This window comes from Tursiops truncatus, chromosome 3 (genome assembly GCF_011762595.2).
Source record: "Tursiops truncatus isolate mTurTru1 chromosome 3, mTurTru1.mat.Y, whole genome shotgun sequence".
Classification (NCBI taxonomy): Eukaryota; Metazoa; Chordata; class Mammalia; order Artiodactyla; family Delphinidae; genus Tursiops; species Tursiops truncatus.
Window position 1 is genome coordinate 114711677 of NC_047036.1, and position 19886 is coordinate 114731562.

Sequence of the window (19886 nt, forward strand, 5' to 3'; positions counted from 1 at the left end):
TAATTCAAGTGTTAATAATAAAACTAAGTAGTATTGGACATTAAATATAAATGTAGTTATTTACAGAACCTTGGAAATTTGTGTTACTTTGGATAATGGGAGGAAAGAAAGTATAAGGCACAAAGTAAACAGATAGAAAAATTTGAAATGGATTAATGAGGGGGCTTCTGCTTTTGGTAATGATGTGCTAGGTTATTCAAATCAACCTCTTCACAATTTAAAAAGCTGGATGAAATATAGGAAACATTTAAGAACTAACAAAAAATTGAGTGGCCAAAATCAGAAAGCAAGAACCCGGAAAAGTAAACTCAGCATCCGAAGCTACTTCTGCCCTGAAGGCTTTTTTTTAAAAACTGATAAAAATTTTAAATTGTGTATAACATAACATAAAATTTACCATCTTAACCATGTCTTTTTTTTTAACCGTTTCTAACTGTACAGTGAAGTACATTCATATTGTTCAATCATCACCATCATTCATCTCCAGAAATCTTTTTATCTTGCAAAACTGAAACTCTATACTCATTAAACAGGAACTCTCCATTTCCCTCCCTACCCCTGCCCCTGGCAACCATCATTCTACTTTTTGTCTCTATGATTTTGATTACTCAAGGTACATAGTGGAATCATACAGTATTTGTCCTTTTGTGACTGATTTATTCCACTTAGCATAATGTCTTCAAGATTCAACAATGTTGTAGGATATGTCAGAATTTCCTTTTTGAAGCTGAATAATATTCCATTGTATGTACATACCACATTTTGTTTATCCATTAATCTCTCAATGACACTTGGGTTGCTTCCACGTTTTAGCTATTATGAATAATGCTATGAGAACATGGTATACAAATATCTCTTTGAGATCCTACTTCGAATTCTTTTGGGTACATACCCAGAAGTAGAATTGCAGGATCATATGGTAATTGCATTTTGAATTTTTGAGGAACTGCTATACTGTTTTCCACAGTGGCTATTCCATTTTACCTTTCCACTAACGGTGCGTGTTTCAATTTCTCCACATCCGTATCAAAAATTGTTATTTTCTGGGTTTTTTTTTTTGACAGTAGCCATCCTAATGGATGTGAGGTGATATCTCATTGTGTTTTTGATTTGCATCTCCCTACTGATTAGCAATCTTGAGCATCTTTTCATGTGCTTATGCATATGTTGGTTCACTTGATGGTATCCCACAGGTCCCTTAGGCTCTGTTCACTTTTCTTGAAACTTTTTTCTTTCTGTTCCTCAGACTCAATAATTTCAATTGCCCTATCTTCAAGTTCACTGATTTTTTTTCTTCCGCCTATTCAAATTTACCTTTGAATCTCTCTAATGAATTTTCATTTATTGTACTTTGCAGCTCTAGAATTTTTTTGGTTTCTTTTTAGGTTTTCTATCTTTTTATTGCTTTTCCATTTTGTTCATACATAGTTTTCTTGACTTACTCCATGTCTTCTTTTAGTACTTTGAGGATCAGCCTGAGGTGTAAACTTAAGGTCTTCTCAGGTCTTTTCTGAGCCCGTGCCATTCCTTGGGCATGCATGGTGACTGTCTAATTTCCTCCATATATGCAGTTGTTGTTTTTTTTTAATGTCCTAGTCTTTTTTTTTTTTTTTTTTGGCTGTGTTGGTTCTTTGTTGCTGCGCGTGGGCTCTCTCTAGTTGCGGTGAGCGGGGGCTACTCTTCCTTGTGGTGCATGGGCTTCTCATTGTGGTGGCTTCTCTTGTTGTGGAGTACGGGCTCTAGGCATGCGGGCTTCAGTAGTTGTGGCTCGCAGGCTCCAGAGTGCAGGCTCAGTAGTTGTGGTGCACGGGCTTAGTTGCTCCGTGGCATGTGGGATCTTCCTGGACCAGGGCACAAACCCGTGCCCCCTGCATTGGCAGGCGGATTCTTAACCACTACGCCACCAGGGAAGCCCCATGAATGTCCTAGTCTTTAATATCTGGCTCCCAAAGGGGAAAAAGAGAAAAATGAAGGAGGCAAGAGCATTGGGCCTCTCAATCCCAAGGACATTGCTTCAGCCGGAGAGGGAGGGGCTTGCAACAATGCAGGGAGATGCCTGCCTCTGTGATCAGAAGCAGCAATCAGCAATCAGAACACAGACCCTGATGTCTGGACAACAGGGTCCTTCTTGTCCACCCTGGCTCCCACAAGCTGTGTACAAGCTGCTCTAGAAATACATGCAGGGCTACCTGCCATAGGCTGGGGGGTAGGAGATGGGTAGCTGCTGCCAAACTAAAAGTTTAAATTGACCCAAACTGCCCAATCCTTTCCTGGAAGTTGTAAGCCTTCAACAGACTCCAGAGTTCCAAAATAGTTTCATCAGAAAGATTGTGCCACTGTGATTGTTGTCTAGGTGGTGAGACAGATTCCTAGTGCTTCTTACTCCGTCTTCCCCAAAACCTCCACCATGAAGGCATTTTTGTTGATCCAGAAGAAACAGTTGAGAAATTGTGTTTCTAGTTACCTCTCAAGGATGAGACAGAAGACAAACCCAAGGCCTGTGTGTGTGTGCTGGGGAGTGGGGTTGGGGGAGAGGAGGAGTGTCTGATAACCTCTCCACACATAAAGTAGGGAGCCTGAAGTGCTACAGCCTCAAGTTAAAAGTAAATCCCTCAGTGACTTGACTTGAAGTCTGGGTTTAGTCACCTAGGTATCCAGGGAACCTCATGTCTTGAATTTGGATTAAGATGGTCCCAGGCTGGAATGCCCATATGCACCTGCAGACACACACACAAAAATACCTCTCTGGAGAAATATATTTCATCCTAAGCCCTTCAAGTATAATTTACTGCTCATGGTCAAAGATAACTTGGTACATAAGGAGGAAAAATTCGTAAGCAAGAACCAGCAGATACAACAGACAACAGAAACGGACTCAAAGACTTCAAATATTGGAATAATCAATAAATACTATATTTAGAGAAATAAAACACAAGTCAGAAAATATCTTTAGAGAGAGAACAGGATAGTGTAAAAAGTGACATACTTGAAAAAGTATCAAACAGAATTCTAGAACTGAAAATTAAAGCAACTGAGAATAAAAGCCCAGTTGACAAGTTTGATAGCAAATGAGACATAGATGAAGAGAGAATGAGTAAAATGAAAAATAGGTGAGAAAAAATTTTAAAGTGGCACAGAGAGGCAAAATGTTCAGAAAATGACAGAAAGGGTAGAATGAGAAGGCCTAATATATGTTTAACCTGAATTACAGAAGACGACACAGTGGAATAGAGGCAATATTTGGAGAAGGCTTAGGAATACCTACCACCCAGTCATGCCTGCAAGTGAGACTGGGAAGTCAGATTAAGCATAAATGGTACATTATTATGAAACCGTCTGTAAGCTATTTTAATTCAACAAGAGAGAACTGTAGAAAGTTAACAGGGGTATCAAGAAGTTAAAAAAGTGTTTTCATTCAGTATAATCTGTATCCTGAAGAGTCATGGTGTTCCTTTTAGCTTGGGGAGGGGGAGGGGAAAGGCATTTGTAAGTCTCCAGTTCCTATGTGATTATAACCATTCAGTAATTGCTTAGGTTTTTGTTATTCACACTATTTACAGAGCAGAGGTATGTGGACACTTTCTGGAGAGGAGAAATGCTGACTTGAACTTATATAAACACAACTTAAGGATAAAAAATTAAGTTAAAAACACTAAAACAGAACCTCATATTCTCCTATGCCAGAGAGGAAAAAAAATTTTTTTGATGTGCTGAGAAACTTTGGTCTCCTAATTCAGCATTTCTCCTTCTATCTTGTGTAGAAGAGCATTAGAATCCAGTATTAGAAGCTGGATAAACACTGTATGTAAGATTTAGTCAGGTCTCAGGTACTGAGGATGAAATTCCAGAAAACTCTGAGTCCTAGGACTCCAAAAAGCTGATTTCTTTGAATACATTTTCTTCCTTCATTGTACATAGTCCTATGCTCCCTTCATGTGATTGGCAAAAGCAACAAGGAACAAGAAACATTCTGCCCTTTGACCAATCATGCAAAGTGTCTACATACTATTAAAAACTCCTTCCCAGATCTCCCCTTAAAATAAAGAACTCATATATATATAATTTATAATATATCCGTGGTGTGTATGACAATACCACTGCAAACTAATGATGAGAAAACAAAATAAAACTTCAGGTTATGAAATCCTAATTCTACCTCTGCTACTACTATGCTCATTCAAAGCCTTAATTTCTTAATTTTTCCATCTTTAAAGTTAATAAAATGAAGATTTATAGTATTTTCAATGCTATTTCACTTCAAAGCCAAGCTTTTATACTTATTGGAGAAAATAAAATAAACCTCGGGATCATATTTGAGGATCACTACCAGCACTTGTTTGAGACCTAGCAAGTGACAAATTGTTGCCATTTTTATTTCAGCAGAAGAGATGCAAAAATTAAGCATACCATTGATATTAGAAATTGTAGGGCTCTTGGGTCTATGTACAAGTTGAAAATCATTTATTGGAAAAGGTCAAAGTATTCTAAGTTTTATAAGGGCACAGGAATGGCTAAGGAGGCCACTGTCAAGACAAGCTGGTAAGCAGGCATCTCAAGGTTCAAATCTTGGAGGTGAACATTGGGTTCATATTGATTGAATAAATTGAAGCCCATCATTTCCTGAACTATCTGTTCAGCTATTAAGTCTTGGCTTTCTTTAGGGGAATATTCTACATCCAATTTTATAGAACTCTGTGCTAACAAAACTAAAGCCAGAGAACATATGCCATATGCAGCTAGGTACTTTCCTAGGCACATTAGTAACCCCCATCTGTTGTCATGTATGTATGAAGAGATATAGTATTTTCTAATGGTTTTCTTTTTTCCCATAAAAGATTCACACAATTTCGTATTGTTCTTGGAGATTTTAATTTTGCTGGTATTCAGCAAGCCAGTCGTATCTTGGGACCCATTTACTTCATCACTTTCATCTTCTTCGTGTTCTTTGTCCTGCTGGTAAGAATGACCATATATGTTCCCCTTTTTTGCTTACATTTTTCAGAATAAAAAATACAATTACCAATTTAGAAGAAATTATAGTATCACTGCTTAGCTGTCAGAACACTTTACATTTATTAAGAATGGTGTAGATTCCTAGTAATCCAGGGGGTCCAAATGTTTTCAGGCTGTCCAATGGAGAATGTGATCATAATAGTTACCATCTGGGTGGTTATTGTGTGCCAAGAGTGTACTAAATCTTTTACACGTATAACTTGAAAGTTCCAGGTCTCTCCAGCCTGGGACATTTCATACCAGTAGGTATGAATTAGGCCATTCATATTCTGCCCATATTGCAACAGCTTTTGGCCCTTATGGATGAAAGCTCACACCCTGGTAATTTTTAGGAGTCCCCAGGATGGGTCTCTCACATGTGCTCAGGACAAATCTATTTGGCCTTCCTAATCAAGGAACCTTGCCTTTCTACTCAAGGCACTGCTACTGTCCTCCATGAAAACATTTTTTTGTCACACACAGCAGTTATCCCGATTGTGGGCAACAGTCCTCACAGTGACAGATCTGAGCCACAGTGAAAGGTGGAGAGGTGGGCTGGGAGTTGGAATACCCTCTCCACAGTTCTGTTTGTGTTATCTGGACATTAATAGTTGTAAGAGCCCTAGTAAAACTGTGCATTTAAACAGCTCTATAGAATTTTAAAGAAAAAAAAGAAATACCCTTATGAACATATATTATTCTAAGTTTTCTTCTGATATGTAACATTAATACATTTTTATATATATATATAATTAACCAATGTATATGCACTATTTTACATTCTGCTTTTCCCATTTACCATAAACATACTTGCCCATATCCACACACTACACATTTCCCATTCTACTATATTATATATAGTCTGCATAGTCATATCTCTTATTGAGCACGAGTTACGTTTAAAATTTAAATCTAATTTTACAAATCCCAGCACTTGTCAAAGTCATTAACAACATTTAAACTAAATTTTTATTGAAATACTTCATTTGAATATTTCTCCCCAGAACATGTTCTTGGCAATAATTAATGATACCTATTCTGAAGTGAAAGCTGACTATTCAATAGGCAGAAGGCCAGATTTTGAACTTGGTAAAATGATTAAAAAGGTATGTCAAATTCTTCTAATCAGAATTCTAAGACCAATCTTGTTCAGTTTATACTCTTGTAGTTTGAATAACACCTAAACCCCAAGTGGTAGTGCAGGGAGGACATTTGGGGTTTTTTGTTTTGGTCCACGGTTACTTATATTTGTATTATTTCAGTACCAGGAGAAATGTTCTCTGGCTTCAAAAATGTGACCAAAATTATTTCAGAGTTCAATGTATCAAAAAGCTACTGAGCACTAAATGCAAAGCACTTACTCTCTTCCCTCCCAAAGTTTTCAATTTAGATGCTGGTAAATTCCTATGAACAATCTGAACTCAGAACTCCTTTTGCCTTACCTTCCTCACTTTCTGTAGTGGCAACACTCTCCTCAGTCACCCCTGGCTCAGAACCCTTGAACTTTTTCTTTGTCCCTTATAATGGTCTGTTGCCAAGGCTTGTGTGTAAAGTTCACCTCTGTAGTTTTTGCTCACATTTGTGGAACTCAAAGACACTTTGAATTCTAACTGCCACCACTACATCAGGTACTCAGTACTTTTCACCCAGACTTCTGTATGGTAACATCTTCTTAACTGTTATAGCCTCCTTCCTGTGCCAGCCCAGTTTTGATCATATCACTTCTCTGCTCAAAATTCTTCAAAGTTTCCCTGGGCTTGTCAAAATAAGTCCAAATTCTTTATTCAAACATTCAAGGGCCTTTTCTAGTCTCACAGTCTCAACCTATCTTTATTCACTATCATTGAACTAACTATACAATTTTTACCTTCTATGCCTCCATTCACAGCACTGTATGCCCCAGCTGTTTTGAGCACAGTGCTGTTTACCATGCTTGCTCTCATTGTCTCCTCTGGGCCTCTGCTCATGTCATTCCCTGACTCCCCAGGAATTCCCTCTGCTCTCTTCGCTGACATTCTGTTCTCCCTGTCAGAGCAATCTTCCTTGTCCTCTCAATACCGACCTCACTGTGAACTGTAGCAGAGTCATGTGTGTACCATCTTGCCCATCTCTGCATACCCACAGCTCTAACCATAGCATTTCACACAGAAAAGGTCCTATAAGCTGTGGGGTTAGTGGGGCTTAAGAACTCTGTCCAAGAACTTATCTGTAAACTACTAATATGTCCCCCAATGAACTTAACTGTGGGTTTTTTCATCTTTTATCTCTTGATTATGATGTTGGTTATGTGCATTAAAGTGTTAATATCATTAATGCAATAAATGTTAATAATATTTTTTAAAGATTTTTTTTTCCAAGTTCAAGTGTGATGCCTTCCAGCTTTTTCACCAGCAGGCAGAAACCATAAGTAGTGACAAGGTGAAAAAAAATAATCATAGTATTTGCCTCTACATTTCTTTAGGGCAGCAGTCCCTAAAGTCAAGCATTCCCTATTTCCTTTACCTTGATCAAAAATTGACAAGACAGAATATTATTTTTATGAACTTTTAAACTTTTAAATTATGCTCAGAGTTACCACAATGCTCTCGAAAAACTCAAACTAAAGAAACCTGAAACAGATGAAGACAAGAAAAGGTAAGATGAATTTTCTTCAATTTTTAACTTACCATTTTAAAGCTCTGTATTATATTAGAAACTTACAGTGAGAGTAAGGTTTTGATTGCAAAACAACCACCATTCAATGTGCTGATTCTAAATAAACTGTCAAAACATCCAGTAGCACCTCATAATTTCTGAGAGTGTCATGAAACTCTAAGCTAATTTAAAATTAATATAAGGCATGCCATGCCACTCAGAAAAAGGTTTAACATAAAGCTGCACAGGATAGTAAAGTCCCTCTAAAAAAGTAGGAAATGATTTTAGTCTACATTAAGTGCATACTTTTAGCTATCAAAGTAAAACAATTTTTAAACAAAATATTTAAGAATGTATTTACATTTATTGCATAATTTTAGTGTCAAAATCTGGCAGTGGGACATAATAGAAACATGTTTTATAGCTAGAGATATGATATAGAGAACTTATTAATGACCACATTTTCCAAATAATTAGTGTTATTAGAAAGAACAGAAATTAATTCAGATCCTTAATACAGATCTGGTTATATTTTATACTGTCATTTTCCTTTTTACTGTCATATACCTCTGATTTTTATTTTATATTCTCAGTAGGAAAAGCAGAGATTTGGCTGAACAAGCCAGAAGAGAAGGCTTTGATGAAAAAGTAAGATTTTAATTTTCTCGTAAAGAAGTGATAGCTTTATTAGAAAAAGTTCTGATTTAAGAACTGAATGATTTGCTTTTTTCAGAGCAGTAGTTGCCACCTCCAAATTTCTCCCAGAATCTAGATCCTTTCTTATTTAGGACAAATTGTTTGGATTCCAGATGCTCTGTCTCTCTTATTGGTGCTCTTAGCCAGATACCCTTGTCCTACAGCTGTACCTTCACTGTGGGATTAGCACACAGGGTTTAGTGAGTATACTCTATTGAGATGATTATATAATTGTTCTCTTGTAATCATTAATGTGCTGAATCACTTAAATGATTTTTCTTATATTTCAAAACTGTAACATATATTCAAATGACTAAACATATATGTTTAATAAATAATTATGAAGCAAACCTCCACATACCACTACCACCCAAGTGAAAAAATAGAACATTGCTCTACTTCTGGATGCCTCCCACCCCCCAATATATTGAGAAAGAGGACAGCAGGGTCAAGAGATTGGAATAAGCAAACAAGTATGTATAATGGAGTGAGGTTTCTCATTATCAGACAATGGAATTGCAAAAATGGAAAGGCTGAAGGTTAAAATGAACCTTGTGGTGTTGGATTAGAATTGCAACTGTGTGTGTGTGTGTGTGTGTGCGCGCGCGAATGTATCTTCTAACTCTGTCCACTGAGAAAGCTAGAGTGACATCCTAGTAGCAATGACACAACGAGCGTCCAGATCTTGGTTTCCAAATACCATTCTCCTCTAAAAGGAACCCGGGCTCCTTGGAAATACAGTTAATTCCAGGACTGGAAAGTATAGGTGCTTCATACTGTACTCCATATAGAATGATGGAGATCTGTTAAAAGGACACAAAAGTCAGCTTGAGTGGGGATCCCGCTGGCCAAGTGTGGGATTTTAAGCACTTATTTAAGCACTTAATGAATATTAATTTAAACCCACGGAATAAAATAGGATTCCATGAGTCCACACTGATCTAAACATATACATGAATGAAAGTCTGAGGAAGAACAGAACATTTCCATACCTCTCCACAAAATACTTACTAATTACAAAAAGAAAAAGAATAACATTACGGTGAAAAAGTCTAGAAAACAGAACCTTAATCAGTACTGGAACAAGCTGAAATTATATGCCACCTGACAAGACACTAAGAGAACACAGGATCCCTTCTGTAAAATTTCTGCCGAAGATGCATAACGCAACGAACCATCACACAATAAGAAACTGAGGGACATTCTATGAAATACTGGCCTATAGACTTCAGAAGTTTCAAGGTCATGAAAGTCAAGGTAAAGCTGAGGAACTACACCAGACTGAGATTAAAAGATGGGTAAATACAATGCATAATCATGGACTGGATCTTTTTACAATAAAGGGCATCATTGGGACACTGGTAAATTTGAATAGGGGACTGAGGATTTAGATGGTAATAATCTATCAATATTAATTTTCTGATTCTGATGATTATACTGTGCTTATATAAAGGAGAATGTCCTTGTATGCAGGAAATACACACTGAAGTATTCAGGGACAATAAGGCATTCATGTTGGCAACTTCAAATACTTCAGAGGATAAAAACTATTTGTATTGTTCTTATAACTTTTCTGTAAGTTTGAGATTCTTTTAAAAAACAAAACTATAATTCAATAAACCATTTCTGAAATAAAAGACAATGTATATTGAAAGACATACTATGTACCTGGGAAAAATTACCTAAAATGAACATGAGACTTATCCAAGCAAAATTTGGATTTACTTACAAGGAAAAGAGAATTAGGTTAGCATAACACCATTCAACACCATAAATCAACAGAACAACACCTACAATATAGCAAGGAAAGAAAATGTAAGCCAAGGCTTTTTTATATGCAGCAAAGCTGTGTTTCAAGTATAAAGGCTCTAACAGTTTTGAACATGTAAGAACTTGGGGAATCCCACTGTATTCCTGAGGATTCCACGTGAGGATCATCTTCAGCCAAACAAGAGATGACTGAGAAATTTTAGAAAAAAGAAGGAAGAGAGAAGGTATAAAGTAAAAAAAGCTGACTGATTATTTCATATGTAATAGCTAAAAAGTTGAAGAATTATCATTTAGAGTTAATAGCCCAAAAGAAGAAACTTTAGCATATTTAAGAGCACAGTAGTAAATTTAAAAGATATTGTTTTATTAATTTTAAAACACATTTTTCCACATTTTAATATCTCTGAAATCAAGATGTGCCTTATATTTGACAATGTGCCATATTTTAACTGGTGGCATTTTTTTTCCTAAGTGGTACATAAAATAATGGTGTAATGGTCTTACGATAGACTCCATCTCTCAGATACAACAAAATACAGTAATATGATTAAATATACTTGGGTAGTAGAGGGAAAAGAAATGAGGAGGAAGAAATTATAACCTAATTTTTTTGTTGAACTTGTTTGGTTCTTGTTGAGGGAACCAAAACGAGAAAGAGATGATGGAGGATGTATAAAAAGATACGTGAATAAAAACAGACCACTAAAACAAAAATACATACATTCTTAAAGGGAAGCAGTACCAAATCAAAAAAGAAAACTGATAATATGCCACATGGTAGAAGACTGTAAATATACCTTAAAACAATATAACTGTGACCAGATATATCTGACATATCAGTAAAGACAAATAAGCTTAATTTACTTAAAAAGAAAAAGAAAATATTTTCAGATTGAATCACAGAGTAACACCCAATTCTACGATATAGCCTAAAATATATACCTAAAACAAAGTGATTTAGAAAAGTATAAAAGCATGAGCCAAGGTATAAAAGGCAAGGAAAAGTTATCAGAGGACACAATATAAGTCAAGGTAGAATTCTAGAAAAAAGTTCTAAATGAGATGAAGGGCACTTTATAAGGCTAAGATCAATTTTAATAGTTATGATTATCTATGCAACAAATAATATGGCATAAACTTCCATAAAGTAAAGACTACTAGACTTATAAAAGGAAAAACATACAAGAATACACTAAAGAACAGATCAAGAAAAATGAAAGGATTAAAAATATATATATAATGAAGTGATCTTACAATTATGTATTAAACTCTGTACTCCCAGAAGATACACCTGTTTTTCAAAACCCCTTCATGAAAATAGATATATTGGGCCAAAAAGAAAACCTCAATAAACTGAAAATAAAATTTATCAAAACTGAGCCCAAAAGAGATTTTTAAAAGCTTAAACAAATCCATTCTGTAGAAGAAATGAAGCCATCAAAGAGCTACCTCTGAAATAAATCAGGCCCAGATGGTTTCATATGGAAATTTTACCAGATTTTTAAAGAATAAATAATTTCAAGCTATTTGAGCTGTTCCAGAGCAAAGAGAAAATTGAAAATTTCCAAATTATTTTTATAAAATAATTTTAGAATCACTATATAGTGATTCTAAAACCTAGTAAAGATTGTATCCTCCTCAATAAAAATAAAAAAAAAAACAGAAAAAGAAAATATCACTTATAGGGACTTTCCTGGTGGCGCAGTGGTTAAGAATCCGCCTGCCAATGGAAGGGACACGGGTTCAATCCCTGGTCCGGGAAGATCCCACATGCTGTGGAGCAATGAAGCCTGTGTGCCACAACTACTGAAGCCAGCGTGCCTGGAGCATGTGCTCCGCAACAAGAGAAGCCACCGCAATGAGAAGCCCGCGCACCACAACAAAGAGCAGTCCCCGCTCACTGCAACTCGAGAAAACCCACGCGCAGCAATGAAGACCCAATGCAGCCAAAATTTAATTAATTAATTTTAAAAAACAAAATATCACTTATAAATCTTGAAGCAAAAATCCTAAATATTAGCAAACAGAATCCAACAGAACACAATACCATGATTCAGATAGGGCTTATTCAAAGAATGAGAAGATGATTCAAAACTGTATAATCAACTAATTACCATAATCCGTTCTATTTATAGATCAAAAAAAGGAAAACTATTATTTTCCATAGATGCTGGGTATTTGATAAGATTCAACATCCAACTTTGAGGGGGAAAACAAAACAGCAATCAATGGACTCCTCCTTGACATGATAAAAACAAATTTATCTCACCCCAAAGCTAGCACCTGATCTAATAGGGAAACATTGGACATGTCAAGGACAAGACAAGGATGTATTGGAGAGATCAGACAAAAGAATTAAGCAAGAGGGCTTCCCTGGTGGTGCAGTGGTTGAGAGTCCACCTGCTGATGCAGGGGACACAGGTTCGTGCCCCGGTCCGGGAAGATCCCACATGCCGCGGAGCGGCTAGGCCCGTGAGCCATGGCTGCAGAGCCTGCGCATCCCGAGCCTGTGCTCCGCAACGGGAGAGGCCACAACAGTGAGAGGCCCATGTACCGCAAAAAAAAAAAAAAAAAAAAAAAAAAAGAATTAAGCAAGAGAAATACATGAGAAGTACAAAAGTAGAAAAGGAAGAGGTAAAAACTACCTCTGTTTGAGATATGATTCTCTTTCTCAGGTATACAATGAACTGAAAAATTATGACAAAAAGAGATTAAGTAGTAGGAAAAAATAATTTACATAGTCATGTCATATATGCAAACATCAACCAGCTCATTAAAAATTATAATAGAAGAAACTACAATAGCAACAAAATAGAAAATGCCCAGGGACTAATTTTTAAATGTTTAAAACCAAGATATGGAAAAATTTAAAACATTCCTTAAAGGCAAACATACATCTGACCAAATGACATACTTATTACATGTATGAGGACCTAGTCAGGAAAATGGAAACCATACTATACATTTCAAACAGAGAAAATTTATTACAGGGAATTGGTTACACAGATATTGGAAAATAGAAAAAGTAAAAACACTGAAGCAACTCATAAGTAATAACTGTAGGAGGATGCTACCACTCCCATGGCTAAGGTTACAAAAGGTGGGTTTATTGGAACCTAAGACACCTAAGGGGCCTGAAGCTGCTGCTCAGACCTCTGAGGTCACCCTCATCCCACCCCTGCTGCTCCTGATACTTCTGAGGGAGTATGATGAAGCTGGTGCTGGGTATGCCAAAAGAAGCTGGACAACTGCAGCCTGGAGCCAACTACCATTCTATCAGCAATGCTGATAGAAAGAAAACAAGAAGAACCTTCTCCCCTCCATCATCCAGTGAGGCAGAACCCAACAAATCTGGTAGCAAGACAGTCTAGGGAATGAGGTTTGCAAAGCCTGAGATCCAGCATAAAGAGCATAAAACAGCATAAGAGTTTAGGAGGGCAAATTTTGAGTTGAGAGATATTAGCTAAACAGTCAGCTGAATTCACCCGCTTTGGCTATTTAGTACACATCTGTACTTCCATAAAATGACAATAACTATTTCTAGCTTCCATCTAATAAGACAGAACTATCCTCTATGAAAATGGAGGCCCTCTTATTCTCTCCCCAAAAGTGGAGAAGTAAAGTCCCAAGAGTAATTGTATCCATCTCTGGGTGACGTTAAGACCTTTTCTACTCGAATCACAATTCCTTAAGAATTTAATGTTTAAACTACAGAGTTTTAGACATGGAAGTATTAAGAGGCACCCCTCAGAGAATTCCCTGGGTTCCAAACAGAGCCCTCTCTGAACCCATTTTGTAGCAGCACCAATTTCCCCTTGGTAATTGGGATCAGTCACCTCAATCACTTCTTAGCCTGCTGGTTCGGTAGCCTGAGGAATCCCAAATAGCCAGGCGGTGGTCTCAAACTTTAAGTCAATTGTTGTGTCCCTTGGTGGAGGCACGCTGTCTATAAGGGTCTGTTTCTTTGGACCTTCTCTGCTACCAACCAGTCATCAGTTAGGGGCCAGTCAGAAAAACAGAAACACACGAGGTAGCTCAAAAAGAGGGGGTTTACTTCACAGAATTCATTTCTGAGGCATGAGAGGTCTGTAAGAAACATTGCAGAACACTGAATTAATCCAGAAACAATTATAAGCAGCAGCTACCACCTGCAGGGAAGAGGTGGGTTGACTAGAACCTAGGAGCTTGAGCAAATGCCCCCACATAGTTGCTGCTCTATGAGGAAAGGTATTACTTTCCTGTGAATGTCAAGGAAGGCTTCATAGAAAAAGCGATGGTTGAGATGGGTTTTTTGAAGGATGCATCGTTTACCAGGCAGTCTATTCAATGCATATTACTAATGCATCCGCATTTTAATAGACCTGGTCATTTAGAAATATTTGTGGGGCCCACCACTTTTTTAACATCACATTATAAGTACTGGTAAATATGTCAAAACATAGGTGCTGTAATGTGGCTGAAATAAAACTAGAAAGATTGAAAACCACCCTTTCCTACTTCGGATATGTTGGTTTAAAGACAAACACTTTCTGATATATAGCACAGCTCCTCTGGCCAGAACAGCATCCATTTATCAGGTAAACAATGTATGAACTTGGGCATCACCATTCTCTCTGAGGAAGGTAATCAGAACCCTTATACAGGGATCCACTTTGCTACTTAACATTACTGTTGGAGCAGGGCAATAGCATACCGATTTACTGAAAAGTCTTTGCGTCGTATCTGGGTGCACTGTCTCTTCTTTCCCTCTTTTTCTAGGGCTGTTTCTATTTTCCATAACATAACAGAGCATTTTTTCTAAAGTTGGGAAAAAGGTATTTGGACACTAAAAGGAAAATGGGTGGGTAGTGAGCACAAAGCACAGAAAGGGCTCTTTAGGATCAGAGAAGGATACAGCAAGAATCTTCTGGTATGAGGAGCTTATTCTGGGGTATGTGGACAGATTGGAGTACACAGATTGATGCAGTAATTATGAAGAGGAGATTGGGAATTGTTAGGAGTCTGGCTGAGAAGCAGCTGGGAGGGCAAATAATACCCACAAATGTACTTTGATGTACACTTGCTTCATTATAGAACAGAGGTACAGAAAAGAACATCCCAGCTTTGGCCAAGTGAAGAATGGAGAATATCAGCTGGAGATGCAGAGGGGAAGAGGCAGTGAAAAGGGAATAAGAAGATATTCATAATTTAAAAATCCCCTAACTCTGCTAAACAGTTTTAACACCAAGTTCTCTGAGGTGACTCTGCTAATGCATAGACCCAAAAATCAGGCAGGGCAAAAAGCCAGTGGGGCTCAAAATCACAGCCCTGGAGAGTAAAGTTTAAGATTCTCAACCCTGTGATGCTTGTGTGCCATGGGCCTGCAACAGAGAAAAATTTAAAGATTGCAGCTTATGCTTTTTCCTCTAACTTTACAGGAGATTCAAAGTGCAGAGCAGATGAAAAAATGGAAAGAGAGGCTTGAGAAAAAGTATTATTCTACAGAAATTCAAGATGACTACCAGCCTGTCACTCAACAAGAATTTCGAGAGTAAGCATTTGTTCTAACCAAGGTGCTATGGGATATCGTGATATGGGGACTGGGGACATTCCACAATTTTCCTGAACCCAGAATCTCATTCTGTTAAGATGCCACTTTTTTCCCCCAATTTTTTACCCAACTTTAAAATGACACAGAAAGCACAAAACTCCATTTGTTTAAATGCAAGGTGAGAGCAAGACCAACTGCTTTTGTCCTTACATCTCTAAATAATAGACTGCCATTTATACTTGACACGCATAGCAGATACTGTGCTCCACACAGCTTTAGAATATTAGATCCATAACTGGCCATACTAGGCATATTTTGGGAGCTTAAAATACTATCTTCCCACTCAAAGTATTTCACAATAGGTGTTAATAACCTGCTGTCTCTTTATGTACAAAAATGTTACTGACTCATTCTCTACTTCCTTCTAAATTATCCTCTAGCCTCTTTTTATATGCTGTGGAGCTGGAGAAAGAATTACACTACGTCAGTTTAAAACTAAACCGAGTGATGAGAAAGGTTTCAGCTCTACAATATTGAGGCAAGTGGAGGTGAGAATCTGTGATACAATCATGGAACATTTCTAACGATTTATTCCTGTACTGAATTATTTCCTAAATTTGTCCCCATTTGGGGTACATTTTAAAAGCACAAAACTAGCTACCATCAAACTATCATCAGGGTCAATGATAATCATCAAATGATTTCTAGGAATGGGACCCAATATATAATCCATGTGTATTACAACACGCCTCCACAGTATACACACACAGGTACACATGAAGACTTTTATAATGAGATTTATTATTAAAATCTAGGAATGTGAACGGAAAGTATAAAATAATATTGCTTTTAGTTCTTAGGGCAGGTCTCTAATTAATAGTTCGATAAGTCAGTAAAGATAGTTTTCTCAATGCTACACAGAGTATTAGAACTGTTGGTATTCTCATCATGTGCCATGTTCTAATTTCTCTAGCCAAAGGTAAATTAATAAATGCTTAGGATTCTAGAAAACCATTATATAAGACCCCAAGTAAAATAATCTCACCTCCACTCTTCCCAGTTGGAAGTCTCCTGGAAAAAGGCAAAGTGTAGAAGAACAAACTTCCCAACCACCTACAGAAATTTCACTAATATCTTCAAACTAGAACTTCATCTAGACAGTTTCTAAAGTAACACATTTGAAGTTTCCCAAAAGTGCTTCCTCGACTACTTTAAAAGTAAACTATCCTTTAAAACATAAAATAAAAGAGCCAGGTAGGAGTATCAAGGTTATAAGAAGTTATGTTTGAAAAGTGTAAATGAGGGTGTTGCAAAAGCCCTGTATGGATGGCTGGCATTTTGGAAATTGGAAGGAAACTCTTCTAATATAGGTTACATAAGCCCTCCTAGAAGAGCCATATGTTATACGTTCTCTTAGCCCAAGTAACATCATTTGACCATAGACTTCCACATTGTGCTCAACAGTCCCTGGACTGTAAAACTCAAATAAAGGAATTGTTAAATATACCCACCTTCCTTAAGCCAAGCTCTTCTCTTAGAGACTGCATGTCAAGTTTTCTTAATAAGATAATTCACTGCAACAAGAAATGCTGACTATTCTCTCTGCATCTTCTCCCTAGATTTCCAAAGAGAATCAACAACATGGCCTTTCCTTGTCTTACCACTCCCTAGAGCTGTAGACAGTCACAGTTTAGTAACCTTGCTGTCTCCCCACATGGTCCCTGGTTGGGGTAATTCAAACAAAGCCTGAGAACATTAAGGCAAGGGAACACTTGAGGGTTTTATTTCTTCTTTTTAAACATCTAGTGAAAAAAGCAAAAAACATTTACAATGACTTAGAACATTAAAGTTCTTTTATTACAAAAGTCTATACAATGAAGTGCCAAACACAGCAATGCAATTATACTTGTAGTCGTATATATCTATATACTGTTTGTATATAGATATACAGTTTTTACTTGTACCAAAGTAAAATTATCACAAACTGCCTAATTCTACCACTTACTACTGAACTATGACACACAATACTGTCACATAGCATAAGTGCTGCCATGCCACTTTTTATCTATTCTACTCACAGCCAAACATTAACAGTGAATAACCAACATCATGAAGCAGCTGTTAATTCTAAAATGAAACCAGTCAGGCCACTGACTTATAAAAATATGGTACTCATATAGATTTAGCATTATAAAGAAGGAATATATTATTTAAAACATTTAAATAGTGCATATGGACATTTTTGCATGTGGTATATAAAATAAAACATTCATATAAAACAATATACAGTGCACATTAAATAAGATGTTTGGATATACTCCTGTTGGAGACTGAAAGAAATTAACTAAATGTACACTGCATGATGAATTCAAATCAAAATGATAACATCTTTTGGTGTTCTCAATTTCACGTTTCTAGGTGTACATTATGAATAACCTAGCTGTATCAAAAGGAAACCACACGAAAAGGGCTGGATTTAGTGCTTTATTCCCCAATGACACGTTCACTACCAAGGAACATTCCCTCCCCCCAAAAAAGGCATTGCACACACAGGTGAAATGTGAAGTACTAGAAATGTGAAGTACTAGAAATGCTACTTATTATCAAGCTACTTCATGTGCTATGTAATAGTGCCAGAAGTCTGAGGTTCATGCTTCCCTCACCTTATTAAAGGATGCTGCAAAAGTCCATTTTTGTATGGAACAAATTATGAATATTAGCTAGTTAAGAAAACCATGCATGAGTCACTGCATGCAAAACATGGGCACAAAGTGAGACACTCATCAATCCAAAAAAGCACCAGGAAAAAAATGAACACTTAGATTAAGCCTGATCAGAATATGCTGTTAATGACTATCATATTGTTAGCACAAATAAAGTCACCATTCTGTGAAAATAATTAGCAGAATTATACCAGGAAAGAACCTGAAGAAAAGCCATGCAAAGCCAGAGAAAAAAAGATATGCTTAGAGTGTATGACAAGGGGCATACCACAATACACCTATAACCAGCTGCTTTAAACAGCTTGTGATTGAGCAAAAGGTGATCCCTCTAGAGGATGTTTTCTTTATGGATTTTGCTGATTAAAAAAGAAAAAAAAAATGATGCAACCCCTTGAAGGTACATGTAAAAATGCAGTGGTATAGCCCTTGTTAAGAATAGATTTACTTCAGGCATAATGATTCTTTTGTCAATTTAAGCCCATTTGATTGAACACACAAATCTGAGCACCATCAGAGTTCCTACATACTGACATGGCTATTTTCTCACATTATCTGGAGGTGGGTAGGGGGAAAAAATGCAGGATCTAATCCAGACAAATCACATCATCACCAACTGATAAACTGTAACTGAGGAAACAAACAGTAACTTAAGTCCCAAAGGCAGCATGTGATATTAATTCAGTTCTGTGTGTGATGTGTGCTGTGTGTTTTCACTATACTAATAAGCAAGGTCACTTTTTGGTCTACCCGCTGTTATCTTCATCCAGGAGCTGTGTGACCACTGAATTGCAAAATTCTGCTAACATACTACCTGTGAGAAAGTGTCACTTTGGGAATTTAACAGAAATATGTTCCACAGTAGGACTTGAAATTTCACTTGATTTTGGTTTTCTAAGAAAACAGAGAACATAGTTGCATATGTGCACATTTATAGGCTTTTCTTTCAAATTTTCAGTCATTCTGTAAGAAAAAGGCAACTGAAGAAGAATTCAATGTGAAGATTTTCCTCTCAATTTTCTTGAGTAATGAAAAACAAAATAATAAAGTTGGTAATAACAAAAAGCTTCTATCTCCAAAGTTCTTAAAGTTGAAAAGATAAAATATTAGTCTTCTACTAACACGATGTATCTGTAGTACAAAACAATGAAGAAAAGTGGATGTTTGCTAAAGGTAGAGGGGCAGTCTGTGGTTAACATGGAACATCGCACTCCCTAGACAGGGTCTACTTACCCTCCCATCATTTCTCTAGTGGCACCACCAGCAAGTACAAAATGAGACTCTGTGAGTGCCTGACAAAATGAACTTAAGTACCAGCCAAGCACACATGATGATAGCTTCAGGGAATACAACTGATTTTATGATGTTTTCAAGGACCATATTTTATATGGATTTTGAAGAATCTTGTTTGCTGATAAGAACTTCAAGAAGCCTAAGCTTGGCTTTAATTTTCTTGTACTCCCTGTACTCCTCAAGCACTGGAACACGATCCTCTTTCTGGGCATTCCTAGGGGAGAAAATAAAACCTAGAGATCATCTGGAAA

At 36.9% G+C, this 19886-nt stretch overlaps 2 protein-coding genes across 15 annotated transcripts in view; one reads left to right on the plus strand and one right to left on the minus strand.

Moving 5' to 3' along the window:
* PKD2L2 (polycystin 2 like 2, transient receptor potential cation channel) overlaps positions 1-19646 on the plus strand; it is a 38779-nt gene extending 19133 nt beyond the window's left edge. The window contains exons 9-14 of the mRNA XM_019924477.2: positions 4836-4956; positions 5997-6098; positions 7562-7626; positions 8220-8274; positions 15510-15622; positions 19595-19646. Of these exons, the coding sequence (XP_019780036.1) occupies positions 4836-4956; positions 5997-6098; positions 7562-7626; positions 8220-8274; positions 15510-15622; positions 19595-19646 (508 nt within the window). The remainder of the gene's footprint in view (positions 1-4835; positions 4957-5996; positions 6099-7561; positions 7627-8219; positions 8275-15509; positions 15623-19594) is intronic.
* FAM13B (family with sequence similarity 13 member B) overlaps positions 17383-19886 on the minus strand; it is an 89304-nt gene continuing 86800 nt past the window's right edge. For all 14 annotated transcript variants that reach the window (XM_073802564.1, XM_033853211.2, XM_073802565.1 and 11 more), the window contains one exon: positions 17383-19849. In XM_073802564.1, coding sequence (XP_073658665.1) covers positions 19726-19849 — 124 coding nt within the window. In that variant the 3' untranslated portion in view covers positions 17383-19725. The remainder of the gene's footprint in view (positions 19850-19886) is intronic.